Source organism: Camelus dromedarius, chromosome 14, assembly GCF_036321535.1.
Source record: "Camelus dromedarius isolate mCamDro1 chromosome 14, mCamDro1.pat, whole genome shotgun sequence".
Taxonomy (NCBI): Eukaryota; Metazoa; Chordata; class Mammalia; order Artiodactyla; family Camelidae; genus Camelus; species Camelus dromedarius.
The window spans coordinates 33922353-33945412 of record NC_087449.1 but is presented as its reverse complement, the minus strand read 5'-3'; the positions used below and the strand labels follow the sequence as shown (position 1 = coordinate 33945412).

At 34.6% G+C, this 23060-nt stretch overlaps 1 protein-coding gene across 5 annotated transcripts in view; it reads left to right on the top strand.

Annotated features, from left to right (window-relative positions):
• Positions 1–23060, top strand: part of OSBPL9 (oxysterol binding protein like 9) — a 123264-nt gene that overhangs the window by 39802 nt on the left and 60402 nt on the right. For all 5 annotated transcript variants that reach the window (XM_010984741.3, XM_010984742.3, XM_010984740.3 and 2 more), the window contains exon 4: positions 15757–15833. In XM_010984741.3, the coding sequence (XP_010983043.1) occupies positions 15757–15833 (77 nt within the window). The remainder of the gene's footprint in view (positions 1–15756; positions 15834–23060) is intronic.

Genomic DNA, 23060 nt, shown 5'->3' with positions numbered 1-23060 from the left:
AGAATTTGGAAAATGGAGTGGCTTAGAGCTAGGCAGATAAGTAAAGGAGTGAAGCATAAAGCTGACTGAAGGCTAGCAATTTGGAGAGCTCATGCCCTGTTTGAAAGGGTAGCTACTACTTAATTCCAAACTGTTGCAGGCTTTTCATAATTCTAGAAATCCAAATTTTTTTGTGGGTGAGAGTTTGAATATGTGTTAAATCTCCAAGTTTACAGAATAATTATGTAAGCCAATGAAATGCATCTATGGGCTAGATAAAACCTCTGGACTTTCAGTCTCTGGTTAAAACCATGGTAATAGTAGGTATGAACTTCTGGGAGATCTGAGTGAGAAGGGATTTGAAAACCAAACCTTAGAGTGCACTAGGGTGGAACCAACAGCAGGCTCAAAGGAGTGATCAGAGAGGTTGGGGTGAAAGCTACTAGCTTCAACCAAATCAAAGTATGTACTGTTTTTATAGGTCAAAAGTAGTTGCATGTCAGCAGTTTATATATTTCAAATTAATAAAAAGACTATAGTTCACACTAATAATTAGAGAAATACCCAGTTATTTGAATTTTGCCTTCAAATAAAATTAAATCTATTCAATAGTTTAATATATAGTGATTTATAATATTACTGATAGTGTATTGGTATAATAATAATAACAGTGATAGCTATGTTTATTTTATGCCAGGCACTATTCAGAGTTTTATGTGGGTCAGCTCATCCAGTTTTCACCTTATGAAGGTGGTAGTATTATTGTTTTTATTTTATAGGTAAGGAAATTATATCCTAACCTACACAGAAGGGTATCTTGTCTTAAGTAAACCTGGTGTGTGGAAAATCTCAGTTTCTTAAAGATGAAAATTAGGGCGATGCATAGACATAGAATACAAACTTGTGGTTGCCAAGGGGGCGGAGGGTGGGAAGGGATAGATGGCATTTCAAAACTGTAGAATAGATAAACACAGGAAAATATACACAAGATCTTATGGTAGCTCACGGAGAAAAAAATGTGACAATGAATATATATATGTTCATGTATAACTGAAAAATTGTGCTCTACACTGGAATTTGACACAACATTGTAAAATGATTATAAATCAATAAAAAATGTTAAAAAAAGAAAAAATAAAATTAGGGAGATGTGTATATGATTAGTTCTTCATAAAACAATCCTTTACTTTCAAAGGACTTTAATGAAGACATCCTTTCATCAATATGTTCTCCAAAATAATTTTAGTATGAAATTTGTTGGCAAATTTATTTGGATATACTTTTAAAGCAATACAAATTGCATAAGACAAAACATAACATTTTTAAACATTAAAAAAATGTTTCAGTTAGAAGAACCTTTAGGAACTGTGTAAATCTTAGTGGAAGTCATCTGTGGTTGGGCTGATAGCTGACCTTTCAACTCAGTCCATTAGAGCTTGCTCATTTATTAAAATGCAGAATTACTACAAATCAGCCCAGTGGTGAAGGAAAGTGTTTAATTCAGAAACGTTATATTGATCAAGTATATTAGGGCAACATTGCCCTTACTGCATTAACATCAATCAACACAGCATGGCACATCCGCATCATTAATCATTTAGAAGAACGGACAGTACATCATTAGACTAACTGGTGGTTGAAGGCTTAAGTGTCTTCTGCTTTAAAAATAACCATCTCAGCATTATCATTAGTAAGCAGATTCCATTATCTTCTGTTGATTACTAACTTTAAAAAAAATTTCCCTCTTCAGTTTTATATTTTTTATTTTTATGTGATAACCCCTCCTCAAAACAAAATAATCATTTACAGACTTCGTGTAAGGGAAGTAGATCAGCTATAAACAATTCTCTAATTAGATGTTATAATTTCTGTAGGGGTTAAGTGGGGAAATGCCACTGAATTAATAGCTGGGAATTTGTTTTAGGAGGACTTGATCTCAGGGGTGTACCTTTCTTCTTAATTTGCTTTCTGTTCAAGATCCTCTCTGAATATTTGAAATTATAACTTACCCAAATTTAACCAATTGTGGATACCTACCTTTTAGACATAATATTTATTCATTCAGAATTATCTCTGGCTTTCTGACAGGGTAGTGGGAGGATGGTGGCTCTCTTGTTTGAGCTATTTCAAGAACTGTGTCTTTTTCACTGCAGTGTCACCAAACCTACCTGCTATGGATACGTACGCCCTCAATAAATATTTTGTTGAATGAAAGTGTAACTTTCAATGTACAAGGGTAAATGCAGTTGTTTAAGAAAAATATGTGGAGTTATCTCACTGAAGGAAGCTTCAGGGCTTCAGATCCCTAAGAAAATGGCCTTCATTTAAAAAGAGTCACAAGACCAGCGACTTAGGCCTGAAAAGAAGTATTCATATGTGGGGAGCAGCGTCTGACTTTTACTTGCATAGGGTATACTCTGATTTTTTAATGGAAAGACTATGAGTAGAATATAACTATTTGAAGTATATAAATTGACTCTTGACCATGTTCTCTGTGTGGACGTTTCTAGCCACCTTACAAGACTTTTGAATATGAACCAAATGAAGTCCTTTCCTTTCAGGAATCTATATTTTTAGGTTAGTGAGATAAATCAAGGTAATCCCCTAAGTGCAATGTACAGTTGAGTTTTAGTAATATAGACAGGTTGGTTCTTGGTGGGCAGAGAGAATCTAAATTATAGGCTATCTGGAAAAAAAATGTCCTTTTCTAGCTTTATATATAGAATTAAGATAACATTGTTGTCTGATACTTTTATTAGCATGATTTATTATCATTAGGAATTTCTTTTAATGTTATTTACACTTGGTACTTAGTGAATTGGTTTAAGCATAGTGATTTGGTATAAATTACAAGTTTTAAATTGTAGGGCTGAGTCAATGACATGTTACTATATCTAGATTGTGTTTTACTGGATAGAGTTAAAACTTGTGAAATGTACTGAGGTTATGTCTGAGTTTATACGGCAGTCTTGATGTCTTGATCTGGAAATACATACTTTCCTAAAGAAAGGTGAAGATATTGTATTAACAGCTTACAGCTAAATATAGAGAAGGAAGGAAGTAGCATATTGCTAACTCTGTGCCCTGGGTAGAATTTCTTGGAGAGCTACTGGGGTCAAAGAGTGAAGCCTTCAGAAAGGTTGTTCACTAGGAGTATTTCAAGATTATAAAGTAAAAGTTCCTCTACTATACTTTATATCCTGAAGATATAATTGCATATATATTACTTTTTTTTTTTAAGTCTGAAGAACTTTCCTGTCCTCAGTGTATAAGGAATAACAGTTGTTTTCAGAAAACTCTGTAAGTACTTATTTAAAGTAACATAAATCAGTCATCATAGATTCTGTCACTTTGGGAGGCCATATCTATTTTGGCCTTGTTTGCCTTGGAATTGGGCAAAAGATTTAAGTAGCAAATTCTCTTATTGGTATATTTTATAAATATATTTTATTTGCCTTGTTTTCATTTTCTTCCTGAATTTCCTTAACACATATTAACATTTTTTCCCTCTCTTTCCTTTCATTGCCTAATTCAAAAGTGGAATGATTCTGTAACAACATTCTTTTTTTTTTTTTTTTTTCTCTGTAGAACCCTTAACCTTCGTAATCAGTGAAGTTCTATCCAGTTGACCCTTGAACAACATGGGGTAGGTGTCCCGGTCCACTGGAGAGTTGAAAATCTGCCTATAATTTATAGCCGGCCCTTTGTATCTGTGGTTCCTCCACATCATTCCGTATTTGGAATCTGGGGATTCAAACAACTGCAATTTGTGTAGTACTGTAGTATTTACTATTAAAAACAAATCCACGTAGAAGTGGACCCATGCAGTTCAAACCCATGTTGTTCAAGAGTCAACTGTATTTCCCCTCATGAACTACTACTTGGATTTAGCCTCTCAGAATTACTTCCTTACATCCCTCTCTCCCTTCCCTTCCCCAGAATGCATTAAAGATAATATTCTACTTTTTGGCTTCTCTTGGAGAAGGGAATATTTTCTAGCCCCATATGCTAACTATTAATTAATGAATTCAGTAAAACTTTTGATAACAAGATTTTTCAGGTGGTTGGGTTTACCAGATTTCAGGATTCATTGAATCTGGATCTCTTCAAACCCAAAATAATATTTTGCAACCGACCATTCCAAACCTGTTTTTCCTCTATAATCTCTATGTTGTGGAATAGCACTTATACTTACCCAATTAACCAAATGGGAAGGCTTCTCTTTCCCTACCTCTGCATCCCCTACATTTTCTCTACATCAATTAAATCACCATGGACATTGGATTCTAACCTTTTTCTATTCCCTAAGTCACTTTCATAGTCCAGGTCTTCATCACTTCTTTCACAGTTTCTATATAGATCCTTTTCAATTTCCATCTTTACTTTTTTCTGGTTTTTGTTCTGCCACATCACCCTCTTTATTGATGTCTTGGTGAGCTCTCTAAAACCATCCTGTTCCTAACATTTTTTTCCTACCCTTCTTAGTGTTATAAGTCTTAAAGATTGAAAACTCAAATCTTAATTTTTCCTAAATTTAGTATTAAGGAATAGTAACCCCTTTAATAAAACTTGAAATTAAAGTAGTTAGGAAACATCTTCTGCAGAAGCTAAAATTATTAGGATATATTTATATATAAATTTGGTGAGGATTTTCATTTACCAGGAATAACTTGAAGCATGCGATTGTAGAATGAATTGAAAATAACCCATTAATCTACATCAGATTTTCATTTTCTGCTTTGACTGAATCAAAGATACCCAGTTACCCAATACAATGCTGACTCTGTCCAGGAAAACCGCAGTATTGCTTCAGATAGTCAAAGCAGAAGTTGTGGGGGAGAAACACGTCTGTAAATATTTGCTTGTGTTTTATTAAACAGTTTGGAGACTTCAGCTAAAACTGTTCATAAAACTTTGAGGCAGCCAGTTATGGCAGTTTTAAAGTATACTAAGCAAAACTAATGATTTCTTAGGAAATCCAACCTATTTTTAGATTCCAAATATAAAAAAATTGGAACTAAACACCCAATAATGAAATCAGTGGATCATTGTTCCTCACTTAACAAATATTTATTGAGCACTTGTTTCCCCGGCATAATTCTAGGTCTTGTGATACATCAATAAATGAAACAAATAAAGATCCCTGCCTTTGTGGCACTTACACTTCAGTGACAGGAGACAGACAGTAAATAATTAACATATATCAATATGTGTGGGTGTGTTTGTGTGTGTGTGTGTGTGTGTGTGTGTGCGCGCGCGTGCGTGATGGGATAAGTACAATGGAGAAAAGAAAAAGTACAGCAGGATATGGGGAATTGGAAATGTTGGGTGGTGAGGGCAGGCTTTAATGTGTACTGGTTAAGAGACCTCATTGAGAAGGTATCATTTGAGAAGATGACATTATCATTTGGTAATTATGAGTATCAGTTAATTGCTTTGAGAATTAAGAAAATATGTATCAGATTGGGGAAATAACTATGTTCCCAAACCAAAAAAAAAATTAGTGATAAGAATGACATTGTTTTACATTTTTGTGAATCTTTTTAACATCTGGCTTAATCGAAGATAGCTGGATTCTCATTTGTGTTTCTGCATTCAATCTTTTGTTTTGTGGTTTTGGTTGAAGTATATGAAGAAAATGTAGTTTCTTACAGATACATAGTTTGAAAAGGGAGGAGTATTTTAATGACCTTTTCAGATAATTGTGAATATTCTTCTTTGATACCTGACCAAAACTCAACAAGTGATAGTGTCTTAAACGTTAGTTACAGTGTAGAATCTGAAACTATAACAATGAAATTTATATATGAAAAGACTCTATTACATTTAAATCTATTGGTCTGCCTGGCATTTTGAATGGATCTTTTACCCTATGTATGATTTTATAACATCATGCATTGGTCATATAGGGATCTTCCAAATATTGACACATTTCATTGTACCACATAAAAATTATATTTGTTGATATTGACCCAAAATCATCAGAAAAGGCTTTGAGTACTGAGAATCTGTCAAGAGTCATGGTGGCTAGTGAATACAGGTTTTCTAAAATGCTAGTGTTTGCTTGGAAACGTGAATTTTATAATTGATAACAAATACTGTCAAATGACAACCAATGACAGCCTGTTTTCAGGGAAATGTCTGCCAAATACCCCAATGTGAATAATGTAATTTGTCTATTGTTTTTTCAAGTAAAATGATGTTCCGTGAGAAAGAGCCACTTTCACGACTCAGACATTTGCACAAGTGCTTTTCCTTGAGATAGGCATTTTGCTTTAATCTGCAGCAGCAGTGCTTTATTTGTATTTCCCATTTGCCCATAGACTATTTAAAAAGCATACACTCAAGGGTCAAGATGTAATAATACTGACTGTTTCTTCTTAACAGGAATTTTTTTTCTTTCAAGTACATGATGATGAAGAATATGATGACTACCAGTTCAGTTGGGTGCTGCGGCCTCCATTTGTGCTGAGGTGCCAGCCATTTCACCACTGTTGCTCTTGCACCATCAGTACAAATGTCCACACAGTGAAACACACCAATAGCATTGCATTATCATGAAAACAGTTTTGTCCTAAGGACCCCTTGACCTCATTGTACCCCTTGTGTTTTTATATATATCTTATTTCACCCAATTTTCACAGTAGACCTTTTAGGTGGTTGGTGATGTTAACCCCTTTTGAAATTTGTGAATACAACTCAGAGTTGTTAAGCGTAGCCTCCTGAAGTCACACAAAAGTAGTGAAACTGGTTTTTGTTTTTTTTTTTAATTAAAGTACAGTGAGTTACAATGTGTCAATTTCTGGTGTACAGCACAATGTCCCAGTCATGCATATACATACATATATTCATTGTGAAACTGAGTCTTGAACCCAAGTTTCCTGATTAGAGTTTTTGGCTTTTATTTTTTTCTGTTTCATATACTATCTCCAAAGTATGGGAAGGTTTATATTATTATCTCTTGAGAAGGACTTTGGTAAGAAGGGCATGGGACGAGCTTTATTTAAACAGAGCGAGGGTTGCTCGAAGCCTGGAGACTCAGTTTTTATTGGCTGCTTTCTAGGTGATACATCATTGCCATATACCAAACTTTCCTGTTTCTCTATTCTGGAAAATAAGGATAATAATAATATCTATCTCAGGTAATTGTTTTGTGGATTTAATTAGTTAATACATGTTGTATGGTTAGTTATGTGTCAGATGGTCCTGACACAAATTAAGTACTCAGTAGAGTTAGCTTTTATTATTTATACAGAGACAAGACTTGGACATTTCAGCAGAAAGAACCGCTTGAGCAAAAGCTGGGAATTGTTGAGTCATGTGAGTAGTAAGTACAATGTAACTGAAATGTAATGGTTTGTGGAGGGGTATGTTGGGAAGCAAGATAGAAAAGGTAGATTTGGATCCTGATTATTGCTGTACTAGAGCAGTAAACTCAAAGTTGTGCTCCTAATGACTAAGACAGTGACTGGTATCTCCCATATATTTATATACTACCTGAGTATTGGAACATTTGAATACATTTAAATAAGAAAGAGAGAGCAGGTCCCTTTGTCATGACCAACATACGTAGAGAAGGTGACATTTTAGTGGCTATTAGAATGGGTGACGATAACACCTCACTAAACAAAGTACTACTTAACCAAGGGATTATACTTTCCAAAAGACTAAATTACTTGAGATCATGGATTGTCTTATCCTTGCCCACATCTCCAACATAAAAGCTGATGCATATTGGGGCTCAGTAGATATCTGAGCAGTGTCTGGGGACTTAATCTTGTAAATATGGTTTTTGTGTAATGTTTTCATGTCATAATAACTTTCAGAGAAAAGAGGGTCTTCCTGATTATAGAGGCTAATTCTTTTTTTTTTTGCTTCAATTACAAAATGAGCAAATCACCACTTCCTTTTGCAAACAGCCAGTAATTTATTCATAGTTGGTTATATGTCTTAAAGGAGAAGAAAATGTGACAAGGAAGACAGATTCCCAAATAATGGCTCAGGAATGGTAAGGTATAGGAGTTTTGGAAACTTGTCTTAAAATCTTTTAAAAATATGCATAATGTAGGAAATGTTAATAGATATGTAATAAGATGATAGACTCCTGAAAATGTAAGTATTTTACTTACTAGATGAATATTGCTTTTCTTTTTGGGTACCTTATGTTATTTCTATATAAGCCAGGTATTGTTGGGAATTAGGAGTTATCAGTAATCCCTTCCCTACTCATTTTCTCTGACTAGTCATTTATTAGATTGTTAATATAACTTGTTTTCTCTTAAGGCTCTGTGTGATAATAACATACTGATATTTTAGTATATGTCAGATACTGTGGTAAATATTATACAGATTAATTATCTCATTTAAACCTCAACAACCTTATGAGGTCTTGGTATTATTATCATCCCTATAGGTAATATTATCATTCTCAGATTATAGATGAGGAGAGTAAACCTCAGAGAGTTTCAGTGACTTGCTTGAGGGTTGGGTGAACAAGGGCAAAGCTGGCTATCAGAGCCAACCTTTTTACCTTTACATTATACAGCTTAAGAAATACTGAAAGAGTCTTAAGAGAGGCTATTGTATATAGTGCTGCTATGAACATTGTGGGGCTTAGAGGAATGTTTTCCAAGCCATGGATAGCAATCTATTAATGGATTGTGAATCTTATTTAGCCGGCCAAGACAAGCATTTCTTAAGAAGTAAAATACAACAGGAAAAATACAAATGTGTATGGCATGTAGTAAGAGATACACTGTTTTGTGAAACTAATTTTCCAATTTTATATGTATACATGTATGTACACACATATGTGTGTATTTATTTGTAAAGTTGGTGTAATGGTATAAAGTGTATTTCATATTATGGGTCACAGCCAAACAAAATTTGGAACCCATTGGCTCAGAGAATGGAAAGCTTAAAAAATGTAATGAAGTGGAGAGGCAGATGCTAAAGAAGAAATTCTAGAGATAAATTGAATGTATAAATAACATTATAAAAAGAGGGAGGAAGAGTTAACCTATATATATTTGGGGAAAATAATGTACTATCTATAAGTTATCTTAATTAAAGTCATTAAATTGGGTCCTTTTAGTGGGGATTCATTCAGAATTAGTATAGTTTTAATTTTACTTCTAGGGAACTGCTTCTACAGGTGGCTTGTGAATTGTATATATCATTATTATATTTTTCTTTCTCAAATGAACAAATAATTTATTATGATTGAATAATAACCAGACATCTCATTGGTGCTTCATATACACAAAGATACTTTTTTTATTAGACGCCATAGGGTCAAGGTTTGTTTACTGCCTCATGGGAGAATAAAGGTGCTCTAGGTTAGTCAGAATAATAGAATATTGAATTTTCAGCTGGAAGGCCCAATTTAGTCCAAGCCTCCATTTTTTAAAAAACTATCATAAAAAACACATAATATTAAATTGACCATCTTGGTCATTTTTATGTGTACAGTTCAGTAGTATATATTCACATTGTAGTGGAACAGATCTCTAGAATGTGACACTGAAAGTCTATACCCATTAAACACTAATTCCCCCTCCCTCTTCTCCCTAGCCCTTGGTAACCACATTTCTACTTTCTGTTTCTATGATTTTGACTACTTTAGATATTTCATATGAGTAGAATCATGCAGTATTTGTCCTTTTGCTACTGGCTTATTTCACTTAGCATAATGTTGTCCAAGTTCATCCATGTCATAGCATATGACATGATTTCCTCCTTCTTAAAGGCTGCATAATATTCCATCGTATGTATATTCTGCATTTTCTTTATCCATTCATCTGTTGATGAACATTTGGGTTGCATCCACCCCTTGACTATTGTGAGTAATGCTGCAATGAATGTGGATGTGCAGATATCTCTTTGAGATTCTGCTTTGAGTTCTTTTGGTATATGCCCAGAAGTAAGATTGCTGGAATATACGGTAATTCTTTGTTTAATTTTGTGAGGAACTTCCACGCTGTTTTCCATATTGGCTGTACCATTTTACATTCCTACGAACAGGGCATAAGGGTTCCAACTTCTCTGTGTCCTCACCAAAGCACAGCTATTTTCTGTTCTTTTGATAGTACCCATCCAGATGGGTGTGAAGTGATTATCTCATTGTAGTTTTGATTTGTGTTTCCATAATGAGTGATGTTGAGCTTCCATTCATGTGCTGCTTGGCCACTTGAATGTCTTTGGAGAAATATGTAGTCAAGTCTTTTGCCCATTTTTTAATCAAATTGTTTTCTGTTGAGTTGTAGAGGTTCCTTTTGTATTCTGGATATTAACCTCTTATCATATACATGATTTGCAGTTATTTTCTCCCCTTCTTTAGGTTGCCTTTTCTCTTTGTTGATTGTTTCCTTTGATGCACAGGCTTTTCTTTTCTTTTCTTTTCTTTTTTTTTGAAGTACAGTCAGTTACGGTGTGTCAATTTCTAGTGTTCAGCACAATGTTCCAGTCATGCATATACATACATATATTTGTTTTCATCTTCTTTTTCATTAAAGGTTATTACAAGATATTGAATATAGTTCCCTGTACTATACAGAAGAAACTTGTTTTTTTATATTTATTTTTATTTATAGTGGCTAACCTTTGCAAATCTCAAACTCTCAGATTTATCCCTTCCCACTCCCTTTACCCCAGTAACCATAAGATTGTTTACTATGTCTCTGAGCCTGTTTCTGTTTTGTAGATGAGTTCATTAGTGTCCTCCTTTTCCTTTTTCTTATTTTTAGGTTCCACATATGAGTGATACCATATGGTATTTTTCTTTTTCTTTCTTTCTGGCTTACTTCACTTAGAATGACGATCTCCAGGTCCATCCACGTTGCAGCAAATGGCATTATTTTATTCCTTTTTATGGCTGAGTAGTATTCCATTGTATAAATATACCACAGCTTCTTTATCCTGTCATCTGTTGATGGTCATTTAGGTTGTTTCCATGTCCTGGCTATTGTATATAGTGCTGCTATGAACATTGGGTGCATGTGTCTTTTCAAATTAGAGTTCCCTCTGGATATATGCCCAGGAGTGGGATTGCTGGATCATAGGGTAAGTCTGTTTTTAGTTTTTTGAGGAATCTCCATACTGGTTTCCATAATTACTGCACCAAGCTACTACATTCCCACCAAAAGTGTAGGAGGGTTCACCTCCCACCATGATTTATCATAATAATGTTTTTAAAATATAATTTTAAAAAATTTAAAGCAATTACACATTTACAGAAAAGTTGCAAGTACAGTACAAAGAACTCCCTATCGCTGTCCCAGCTGTTTGAAAGTAAGTTGTTAACTAGATGTCCCATCACCCCTGAATGCTTTATTATTATATATTTCCTGCATATATCGCTATACAATTATTAAAATCAGGAAATTAACATTGATGCATCAATACTATCTAATCCTTAGACTCTATTCAGAGTTTCACCAGTTGTCCCAATAATGTTCTTTATAGCAAGAATGCCTGGTTCAGAATCACATTTTGTGTTTAGTTGTCTTTAGTCTCCTCAGTCTGAAATAGTTCCTCAGTCTTTCCTTGACTTTTACAACCTTGACACCTTTAAAGATTATAGGCTAATTATTTTGTAGAATGTTCCTCAGTTGGTTCTTTTCTGATATTTCTTCATGATTTGATTCAGATTACATTATCTTTGACCTGAAGATCACAGAAATGATTCTATGTTCTTATCATAGGATTTCAATTTGCCTTGTATTTGATGACATTTACTTTGATCATGTGATTGAGGTGGTGTCTGCCAGGCTTATGTTGTTAAATTTTATCTTTTTCCCTCCTTAATATTTTATGGGGAGATATTTTAAAGCTTTGCTGAATCCCACTCCTCAAAAACTTCCAGTTTATGTGCATCAGTGGTAATTCATGGTTTCCTGTTTTACTCAATGGATTATAATCCTTTACTATCATTATTTATTCTGATGCTTAAATTGTCCTTCACTTGGCCAGTAGGATTCCCTTGAAGCTGACTTCTCTGTTCTTTTGACATGTTTCTATCATGCTCTGAGTACTTTTTTCCTTACTTTCTGGCACAAAAAAAGATGTTCCAAGCTCATTTTCCACCTTCCCTGTCTTAGTTCTGGAATCAACCGTTTTTCCAAGGAGCCCTAGTTCCTCTTAATGGAGAGTAATATTTAGAAGTCAACACTTTGTTGTTGGTGCTAGGTGTACTTATTGCTGGTGGGTGTCATGGCACCCAGGCCCTCTCAGAACTAAGAAACATATGAATGTTTTATTATGTTACATATGTATCTGTGAAAATAAGTGTGTTTATATGTCCGTATTTCCATATGTATTTATTTACATGTATGTTGAAAACCATGAGTTTATACTGATACCTCTATTTCCCATCTAACATTCCAGAAATCATTCTGGTTTTCTCCCTTGCCATTTTTGTAACTATTTTCCAACAGTGAGAAACGCTTTATCCTTATTATATTTACTTATTTGATCAGTCCTTCTGTATGTAACTAGTTCCCCATCATCACTCACTTCCTTGTGTGGCTATTACGCTTATTCCACTCAACCTTGAAAACCTTGTGCCAGGCTGACCCCGTCCCCCCTTCTCACCTTTCTTGGGCTCTCACTCCTCATGCTGGTCTTTCCCATTGTGTAGATTCCCTCTTCATCCTGCTGGCTTTGATACCTCATGCCAGGTTATCCCTTGGCATGATGTATGTCCTCCTTATCTTGCTCAGGTTCTGATGTCCTGAGTCTTCTACTTATTTGGTATAATACTTTAAAATATGAGCTCATTTGATTTCTTTTTTTCCTTTTAATGCCCACTTTCTGTTCCAGGATTCAATCTAAGATCCTACATTGTGTTTAGTTATGACAGTTCCTTATTCTTTTCTTGTCCTTCATGACTTTGACTTTTATTGACATTTTCAAAAATTCTTATATTTTACTGAGGTATAGTCAATTTACAATGTTAATTTCAGGTGTGCAGCAAAGCGATTCAGTTATACATATATGTATATATATAAGTTTTTTTTTCAGATTCTTTTCCATTACAGCTCATTAGAAGAAATTGAATATAGGTCCCTGTGCTATACAGTAGGTTCTCGTTTGTTTATTTTATCTATAGTACTGTGTATTATTAATCCCAAACTCCTAATCTGTCCATCCCTCCCTTTCTTCCCTGATAACCACAGTTTGTTTTCTATGAGACTAAGACATTTTTGATGAGTACTAATAATTTCATAGAATGTCTCTCAATTTGGGTTTATCTGGTATTTTCTCATGATTAGATTGAGATTAATTGAGATTATGTGGGGGGGGTTTTGTTTTTTGTTTTTGCTTTTTTTGGCAAGAATACTACAGAAGTGATGCTGTTTCCTTCTCAATGGACCATATTGGGAGGGTAGTATATGATATCAAGAAATTTATTGCTGGTGATGTTAATGTTGATCACTGAATTAAGGTAATGTCTGCCAAATTTCTCCATCATAAAATTATTTTTCCCTTTGTAGTTGATAAATATATTGGGGGAGATACTTTGAGACTCTACTAATACCCTTTCTCTCCTCAAACTTTTGCCCACTATTTTTAGCTATCAGTATGCCATTGGTGGATCTTGACTGTAGTAATTATTATTGGGGTGTTTGTCTAATGGTGATTTTACATAGCTAATATTCATTTAGTTTTACCCATGTACTTGTCATTTTTGTTGATCTACATTTTTCCTGCTTCTGCCACCTCCCATCAGACATTATTCTCTATGCATGGAGAATACCTTTTCAAATTTTTTGAAATAAGTATCTACTGGTGACAAATTCTCTGTTTTTTGTTTGTCTGAAAATGACTTTATTTTATCTTAATTCCTGAAAGATAATTTTCACCAAATTTTAGGTTGGAAGTTATTTTCTTTTAGCCATTAAATATAATTCTCTATTGTCTTCTGGTTCCCACTGTTTCTTTTGAGACCTAGCAGGATTTAATTATTGCTTCTTTGAAAGCAATCTGTCCTCCCTCCTTCTCTTTCTGTCTCCCCCGTCTCCACCCCCGACCCCCAGCCCCACCCCTGTTTTTAAGATATTTCCTATATCATTGGTGTGTAGTAATTTTTGCTGGGGTGCCTACCTGTGGGTTTTCTTTGATTTATCGTTAGAATTCTTAAGGCTTCTGAATCTGTGGCTTAAGGTCTTTCATGTGTTTTGAAAACTTCTCAACCAGATAGTGCTTCTTATTCCACTGTTTTTTGTTTTTTTTTTTTGGTCTCCTTTTATTATTACAGTCACATGCATTTTATACCGTCTCACTCTCTGTGTTGCTCTCCCTTTCTTCTATATTTTCTATCTCTTTGCCTCGTCTTTTGTTCTGATGAGTTTCTTCTGATCTCTCTTCCAGTTCTCTAATGGTCTCTTTAGTTGACTTAATCTGCTAAATTTGCTTATTATGTTTTTAAATTTTAGGATTTATATTCAATTATTTTAACCTGTATCATTTCTAAAATGGTTTCTAAATTTCTGTCAAAGTTTTCAGTCTTTTATTGAATGTATTAAGCATAGTTACTTTTAAGTGTGGGATTGTTTGTTCAAATATTTGGAGCTCCTGTTGATCTGTTTCTGTTGTCTTTTGATTCTCATTTATGTGTGATTTTGTCTCCTTGTATATCTTTGGTTATCTTTGTTTATGTGCTAGACACTGCATTTGAAAAATGTTTATAGAAACAAGTCAGCAGCTAAAATAATACTATCTTTCTACAGAAAAGATTTTCAGGGGATGGAGGGTGGGAAGGGATAGACTGGGATTTCAAAATTGTAGAATAGATAAACAAGATTATACTGTATAGCACAGGGAAATACACACAAAATGTTATGATAACTCACAGAGAAAAAAAAATGTGACAATGAGTGTGTATATGTCCATGAATGACTGAAAAATTGTGCTGAACATTGTGTCAATGGAATTGACACAACATTGTAAAATGATTATAAATCAATAAAAAATGTTAAAAAAAAAAAAAAAGAAAGAAAAGAAAAGATTTTCATTTGCTTTTGCTAGCTAGGTGTTTAGAGTCACTAACAGCCTGGGGTAGTTTTAATCCATTTCAGGCATCAGGATTTTTCTGGGCCACCCACATAACTGAACAATTGTTTTAATTCTGTTTTATTCTTAATCTCAAGGTGCAGTCCATTGAGGTCCCAATCAAAACGTGAACTATTTACGAGAGCCACCGCTGTTGGTGGGCCCTGGTCTCCAATTTTTGGCCTGACAAGACTTTTTTTTTTAAAGACTTTATTTTTTTAGAATAATTTTAGGTTCACAGAAAAGTCGAGCAGAAAGTACATAGAGTTCCCATATACCTTCTGCCCACACATACTGACAAGCTTTTAAGAAGTTGCTCAGTCTACAACTCCTCCTGAAAGTCACAATGTCTCCAGTAGAAAAGTGGCCCTAAATACCAGGCTTATCTTCTAGATGTTTGTCTTTTCCTAGATTTTGGCCTGTTAATTCTTTACTACTTTGTTGTTTTCTGATGCCTTCAAAACAGTTGTTTTCTAACAATTATTCTAGTTTTTCTAATTGTTCTCAGTGGGAAGGTAGTCTGCTATTATTGAACACAACTATTCCCTTTGTTATAAATTGCTGTAAGTAGATAGCATATTTGGAAAGGTTAGAAAGGTGAACCTATTAAAGAAATAGCACAACCAAAAATCTTTTCTATTAGCATCATGGTTTAAATTTTTACTTTCAAATATGCAGCTATATTGTAGAAATTAAAGTTTTAATTTTTATAAACTTTTATTCTAGCTCGTGATGCTGATGAGCGAGAGAAGTGGATCCATGCCTTAGAAGAAACGATTCTTCGACATACTCTTCAGCTTCAGGTAGGAGTCTTTACATGGCTTCTGGATAGTTTATTAGTTTTTATTTGTTTTCTGGTTTTTTAGATAGCTGATATGATGAAATTAAAACTTTTGATTTCTGAGTTATTTATTCTTGCCTTTACAGTGTTACAGAATAAAGTTATAGTCATTTTCTTCTGCTTAAAATACTGATTTCTGTCTAGAAACAAGACAGTACAAGACAATGTTGAAAGTGAAATGCTATCTTAAAATTAAAATGTGCCAGGTTCATTTTTAAAATTTAGTACCTATACTTGGTTATTGGTATAGCCAAATTATATAATAATGCATGGTAATGGATAAGTGCTGAGAAGTTGACCTACTTTTCTTGCTACAGAATTTGTCAGTTAATCGTATGTTTTGGGTAGTACTATAAGGGATGAAAGTGAAAAAAGAAAGAAAGAAAAAGAAAGAAAGAAAGAAAGAAAGAAAGAAAGAAAGAAAGAAAGAAAGAAAGAAAGAAAGAGAAGGAAGGAGGAAGGAAGGAAGGAAGGAAAGAAGAAAGAAAGAAAGAAAGAAAGAAAGAAAGAAAGAAAGAAAGAAAGAAAGAAAGAAAGAAAGAAAGAAAAGAAAGAAGGAAGGAAGGAAAGAAAGAAAGAAAGAAAGAAAGAAAGAAAGAAAGAAGGAAGGAAGGAAGGAAAGAAAGAAAGAAAGAAAGAAAGAAAGAAAGAAAGAAAGAAAGAAAGAAAGAAAGAAAGAAAGAAAGAAAGAAAAGAAAGAAAGAAAGAAAGAAAAGAAAGAGAAAGAAAGAAAGAAAGAAAGAAAGAAAGAAAGAAAGAAAGAAAGAAAGAAAGAAAAGAAAGAGAAAGAAAGAAAGAAAGAAAGAGAAGGAAGGAAGAAAAGAAAGAGAAAGGAAGGAAGGAAGGAAGGAAGGAGGAAGGAAGGAAAGAAGGAAGGAAGGAAGGAAGGAGGAAGGAAGGAAGGAAGGAAAGAAGGAAAGAAAGAAAGAAAAGAAAGAAAGAAAGGAAGAAAGGAAGAAAGAAAGAAAACCCAAACTGGTTTAAAAAAAAGCAAATCTGGCTTAGGTGTGGTTTGAATTAGGCATTTAGCAATGTCTTGAGGACTCAGATCCCCCATCTCTATTCCTAGGACTTAGTCTTCTGGGTAGGCTTCATTTTTAGATAGGTTCTCCCTTTTTAATAGTCAGATGGTTGCAGCAATTTCAGCCTCCCATTGTAGGGACTTCAGATCCATAGTAGGTTATTGTTCTTTCTGGATGAAAAGGATTAGTGCTGATCACTTTAGCTTAGATCACTTTCTCAGTCCTGCCAATCACAGTTTCACAGTCATGCTCTACCTGGGATGTTATCTGCTTCATCAGAAACACATAGTTGGTAGGGTAGAAGTTAGTCCTCCCCACCCCAAAGCAAAGTCAGATTAGGGAAAAAAGATGCTGGGTGACAAAAACAGCAAATGTCTACTCTGCCACACTGAACATAATTTTCTATTTGTTCTCCACTGAAAGAGCTTATATTGTGGCATGTGTAGAGGGTTTTGTTTTGATTATTTTGATTTACAGTATTGAATCATAGAAAACTGATATTTTATAACCCTTTCTCACTACTTATCTTTGTCCTATACCAGGCATTGGCTTGATTAAACAAGTTAGTATAGTGCATCCCAGGTCCTACAAAATGGTGAGCTCCCCATCACTTTGAAAGTGTTCAGAGGCTCAAAAAACATGTGAGGATGTGGTTATTAGGAGTTGAATATATGAGGTTATTAGGAGTTGAATACGACTTGTAAGAAATGAATATGGAGTAGGACGTCTGTAAGTTACTCTATAAGCTTATGCTTTTTAAAAGCAACTTCATAATTCCTGTAAGCTTCTTTTAAATTTAGGCTGTTTTATAAATGACTGAAGCATCATTTCAGCAAGTTTGTAATCAGTAAGAAGATATGTATTTTAAGAATCACATCAGATTGAATGTGGCAGATGAGAGTCCCTCCACAACTGATTAGACAGATATTCTCCCTGTGATCTATTCTCAGCTGCCCTTCCAGACATTTCTACCACTGCACCCCTACATAAACCTACTGGAGTGCTGCTGCTTACTTGCTCTCCTCTGGACACGTCTTTTCATTTCTGGTCCCTACTTTCTTGCACATGGTGTTCTCTCTCTCTGTAATGCCATCTCCCTCTACTCTGCCTTTGCATTCTGCCTCTTTTCCTTGAAGCCCACTTTAGAACTGACCTCTTCGCATGGAGCCTCCCCAGCTGACCCCTCCTCCCCTACCGCCCCAAATTCAGTGATCTCTTTCCTTTGAATGTAGTACTCATTGCTCAGTTCACTAAGTCCTTATCATATTCTTGTTACCCTTTAAACTCCCATCTCATCAGTTAGGATGCAGAATCCCTAAGGTCAGGTACCTAATTTGATCCATTTTTGGAATTTATGAGCTTTTGCTGGGAAGAGAGGTTATATGTCTTTGGGAACAACAAGAAGATAAAGATAACTTTGGGATGTGATAGCTTTGATATTTTAAAATACATGTAATATAAAATATGTATTTTTTCTCAAGTTAATACATGCAGAAGATAAGACATTTAGAAATACGTAATTAAATGTTAATTTGACTGGCAAAAATGGAAAGATTCTCTTCCCAGAGATGGTGAAGTGTGGTAAAGGACTTGACTTTGGAGCCAGAATGGCTTAGTTGGTATTTCAGTGCCACCACTTACTCTTGGCATTGAACTTACTCTGAGTCCCAGTGTTCTCTTCTATAAAAAGAGGCTAATAAAAGCACCTACTTTACAGGGTTGTTTTGATGATTAAATGAGTTAAATGGAAATTTGTTGAACTAGTGCCTTGCTGCAGTAAGAACTTGATCAATTTTAAGCCATTACTAATACAACTGTTCTTTTCATTCCCACCCCCAGTACTTGACATTCTAAATGGTGCTCTATAAATGCTAGTTAAATGAGGAAATAATTGAAGGAATTAACCAACAAACAGCTGATGTCTAGGTAGCTTTTTATCAGGTACTTTTGAAATGTATACCATACTGTTCGTCCTGTGGAGTAGGCACTCATGGAGCTCTCTTCCAAGTGAGTGTAGGAGAACATATTTTCATGTCTTCCTTTTCCGCTGAATTTCATGTCTGCTTTAGCCATTAAACTGTACTGCTTTGGCCTTGTCGTTACAGAGAGCTGTAGCACCTCCAAAATACTGAATTGAAAAGTGTTTTCTCTTTAACCACACTTTTCTTACCTTCATCCTCTTCTATCGCTTTATTTCTTCTGAACTTTTCTTCTCTCATTTGATCTGAGCTCTACTTCTCCATTTTTCTTGTCATTTGGTAACTTTCTAGTTTTGCTTGTCTCATGCCTCAGTATAGACCTGATAGTCTGCTTCTTCAACATATATTTTACTGTCACCCTTAGAATTTCTTGTCACTGGATATTTTACATTCTGGTTTCCATTCCCCAGGGACCCCATGGTCTAGTTTCCCTGCTTCTAGTTAGAGGTCATAAAATACAGATGGCTGTGTCTATCATAATTTAGATTTTGTCTGACTTTAATCAGATTTATATAAATATTTGACAGTCTTCTTATTGACTTCTTGATTGTTAGTTAAATCCTCACAGTAGAATCTTTTTCATTACCATTCAGTATCTAATACAGCCCACTTCCTTCTTTGTAGAAAAAGGTTTCATTTCTTCAACTTCTTGGGGACTTCACCTATACTTTCTTTCTCTGCTTTGCATATGTCAAAGAAAAAAAAATTCTCACTCTTTCCCAATGTTAATACTACCTCCACACTCTTGAGTGCATTTTTCCTTTCAGACTATGACTTTACTCCCTCACCCTCCAGCAGACTCCACCATTTTCATGAATTCAGCTGAAACTTCTGTGTAGATGACTTTCTCCCCTCCCCCTATTTTTGTATCTCTTTTGATACTTAGTTTTAGTCCTACATTCTTCCCTTTTGGATTTTTGCCAATTATGTGTCTCCCTGGATTTCAGCCTAAACATGGCTAAAACTGAGCTAGTTTATCAACTCTCTTCTCCTCAAATCCTTCTCTTTATCCATTTTTTCTGTTTCTGTTAAATGACAGCATTATTCTCTGAGCCATTGATGTTTGAACGTTTTAAGGTGATAACTTCTAACCTGCCATATCTGGGGACTCTTTTTTTCCCTTTTCTTTTCCTCTTTTTAATAAGATTACTCACATTCCTTTGCTCACTTTGACTGTCATTTTTCTGGTACTCTCCTAATATTCATGAATTTATTTCCTTCTTCATCCTATAAAGTGAGCAACTAAAATTAAGATCTTAAGGCATCCATAACTGTGAAAAACCTTTAATGGTTTACATTTGCCTATAGGATGAAGTAAAACTTACTAGGAGATTTCAGGCTCTCTTTGGTTTGACCCCAACCTACCTTTCCATTTCCATTTCCCACATGTACCTGATGCTTCACATAGAAATCTTTCCTGGTTTCGTGCTTCTGTTCATGCTCCTCTAAGTCCTCCCCACCGCCAACCCTCAAATGTGCCTCTGTAAGTTTCATTCCATCATTTAAGGCCCAGTGCATATTACCTTTTCATTCCATCTTTTTCTTTTCACGGTAATAAAAAATTAGCCTCTTATTCCTTAACCTCTGCTACAGTGTCCATGTCTATGTAACCTATATAACATTCTGCTTTGTAGTAATAATAGTAGCAACTAATATTTGAGCATTTCTTATGTGCCAAGAATTATGTGGATTTTACCTGCATTATCTCTTTTAATAATAAAATACTATATAACTCATCTCCCACTTGAGATTATGAGGCTAGAGAGAAAATCTGTCTTATTGATAGTATGTTTCCCATAGTACTTTTCCAAAGCCCAACAGGCACTGTCCAAGCTTCTGAATAAGGCATAAGATGCAGTATACTATAGTAGAAAATTTTTAGAGCTGGGTTGGCCAGGATTTGGGTCCTGGCTCTGCCCTCTTACTAGCTGTGTAATCTGTCTTTTAAACCTCTTTTAAAATTTACCTGATCTCTAATGGTAGGTATAAAACCTCAATAAAGTGGCTGTGGTGAGGTATTATATAGTATCTCTAACATATTATGCCTTGGACATAGAAGGTACTCATAAATATTAGTTCCAGTCTTCCTTTCATCCTGATTAACTATAAATTCATCTGAAGCATCTCTTCTACCTTTCCCTTTCCTTCTTTCTTTCTTTTGTTATTGTTTTTTCCTACTATCCCTGCTTCTCTGTGAGTATCTGCAAATTGCAGTTAGGGTAGTCTGAGGATGGAAGGACACAACTAAAACCTTTTACCTCCTTTTAACTCCTATGGAACTTAAGTTTCCAATAGTCATTCTAAACTTGTTGTATTTAGCTTGTATTATCTTTTCATGTGTTTACAACCAACTTCACTCCTTGAAAAGAGGCCATAGGAACTGCTAAGCCTCTTCCCTCTTTTTAGCCTATAAGAGGCGTTCAGTAGATATTTGATGTTACTGATTAGTGGAGGGAAACCTTTCAGATTCTATACTTAACCTAGTAAGCTTTAGTGCAAACTGAATGTTGAGAGATTGCCAGCAAGGGATTGATCACTGGAATAAGACTTAGGATGTTATATCCTATAGGTTTTGCAGTATCTACCCTATGTTATATAAGGTATTATGAATTACAGCAGCTTGTCTGGATAGCATACAGGTATAAAATCAGTTTTATAAACTTGAGTAAATGGACCCATTTGGGGGAAAAAAAAAAACTCTTGCAAGAAAAGAACTCTTGAATTCCAGTGTTTTAAAGTAAAATATCATAATGTTATTTAATGTGGACAAACATAAAGCTCCATATAAACTTCTTAGGCTTAAAATCTTACAGAACTAACTGTACATGTGAATGATAGTTGCAAATTAAATACAAACAAAACGCAAAGCAATGAAATCTAAATTAACATTAATGTGATGAGTGATATTACCTTGCTTAAAGTGGGTCACTACTTAGAATGTGAATATGATACTGTCAGGGGGTAGATTCTTCTTAAATTTGGCATGCATACACTACTGTGTGGAATTTGATGACTTTATAATCTCACTTTTCTCTGTTCTGACTACTGGGAAACCTTCATTAGTACAGCACCTGTCATGAGGTCTTTGACCTTCACTTCACACATATGTCATTTTCATGGCAAGTAGTAGTAATTGGTGCTAACTGATTATAAAGAAAAACATGGGCAATGAAATAACTTGATGGTATTTGCATTTGAGGTTGTCACTGGCTGATTCAGTGTGTGGTTATACTAATTTTTATAGGTTATCAGAAACTAAAGCTAAAACACAGAAGATTGTGATAGAGACTTTTTTAGATCCCAGTTTGAAAACCCTCACTTAGGTGTTTAATTGAGTTGTATAAACATTTAAGTTTTTGGCTTTTATGTTATAAATGAGTTGATATTTTAAAAACTTTTATACTAAATGGTTCCTGTGAGTATTCTTTGGGTCAAGAAATTGGGCTGTAATTGTCTTTGCATGAGTTTATGTAGGCTACTGTAGACTATATCTTAGGTAGTTATCAGTTTGGAATTTTGTTATTACTGCATACTTATACATACATACATTCGTTTTCATATTCTTTTTCATTATAGGTTACTACTATAAGATATATAGTTCCCTGTCCTATATAGTGAAAACTTTTTATTTATCTATTTTGTATATACTAGTTAGTATCTGCAAATCACGAACTCCCAATTTATCCTTTCCTACTCCCTTCCTTCTCTGGTAACCAGAAACTTGTTTTCTATGTCTATGAGTCTGTTTCTGTTTTGTAAGTAAGTTCATTTGTGCCTTTTTTTAGATTCCACATATAGATGATATCATATGGTATTTTTCTTTCTCTTTCTGGCTTACTTCACTTAGAATGACAATCTCCAGGTCCATCCACATTGCAGCAAATGGCATTATTTTATTCCTTTTTATGGCTGAGTAGTATTCCATTGTATAAATATATCACAACTTTATCCAGTCATCTGTTGATGGTCGTTTAGGTTGTTTCCATGTCCTGGCTATTGTATATAGTGCTGCTATGAACATTGGGGTGCATGTGTCTTTTCAAATTAGAGTTCCCTCTGGATATATGCCCAGGAGTGGGATTGCTGGATCATAGGGTAAGTCTGTTTTTAGTTTTTTGAGGACTCTCCATACTGTTTTCCATAATCATTGCACCAAACTACATTCCCACCAACAATGCAGAAGGGTTC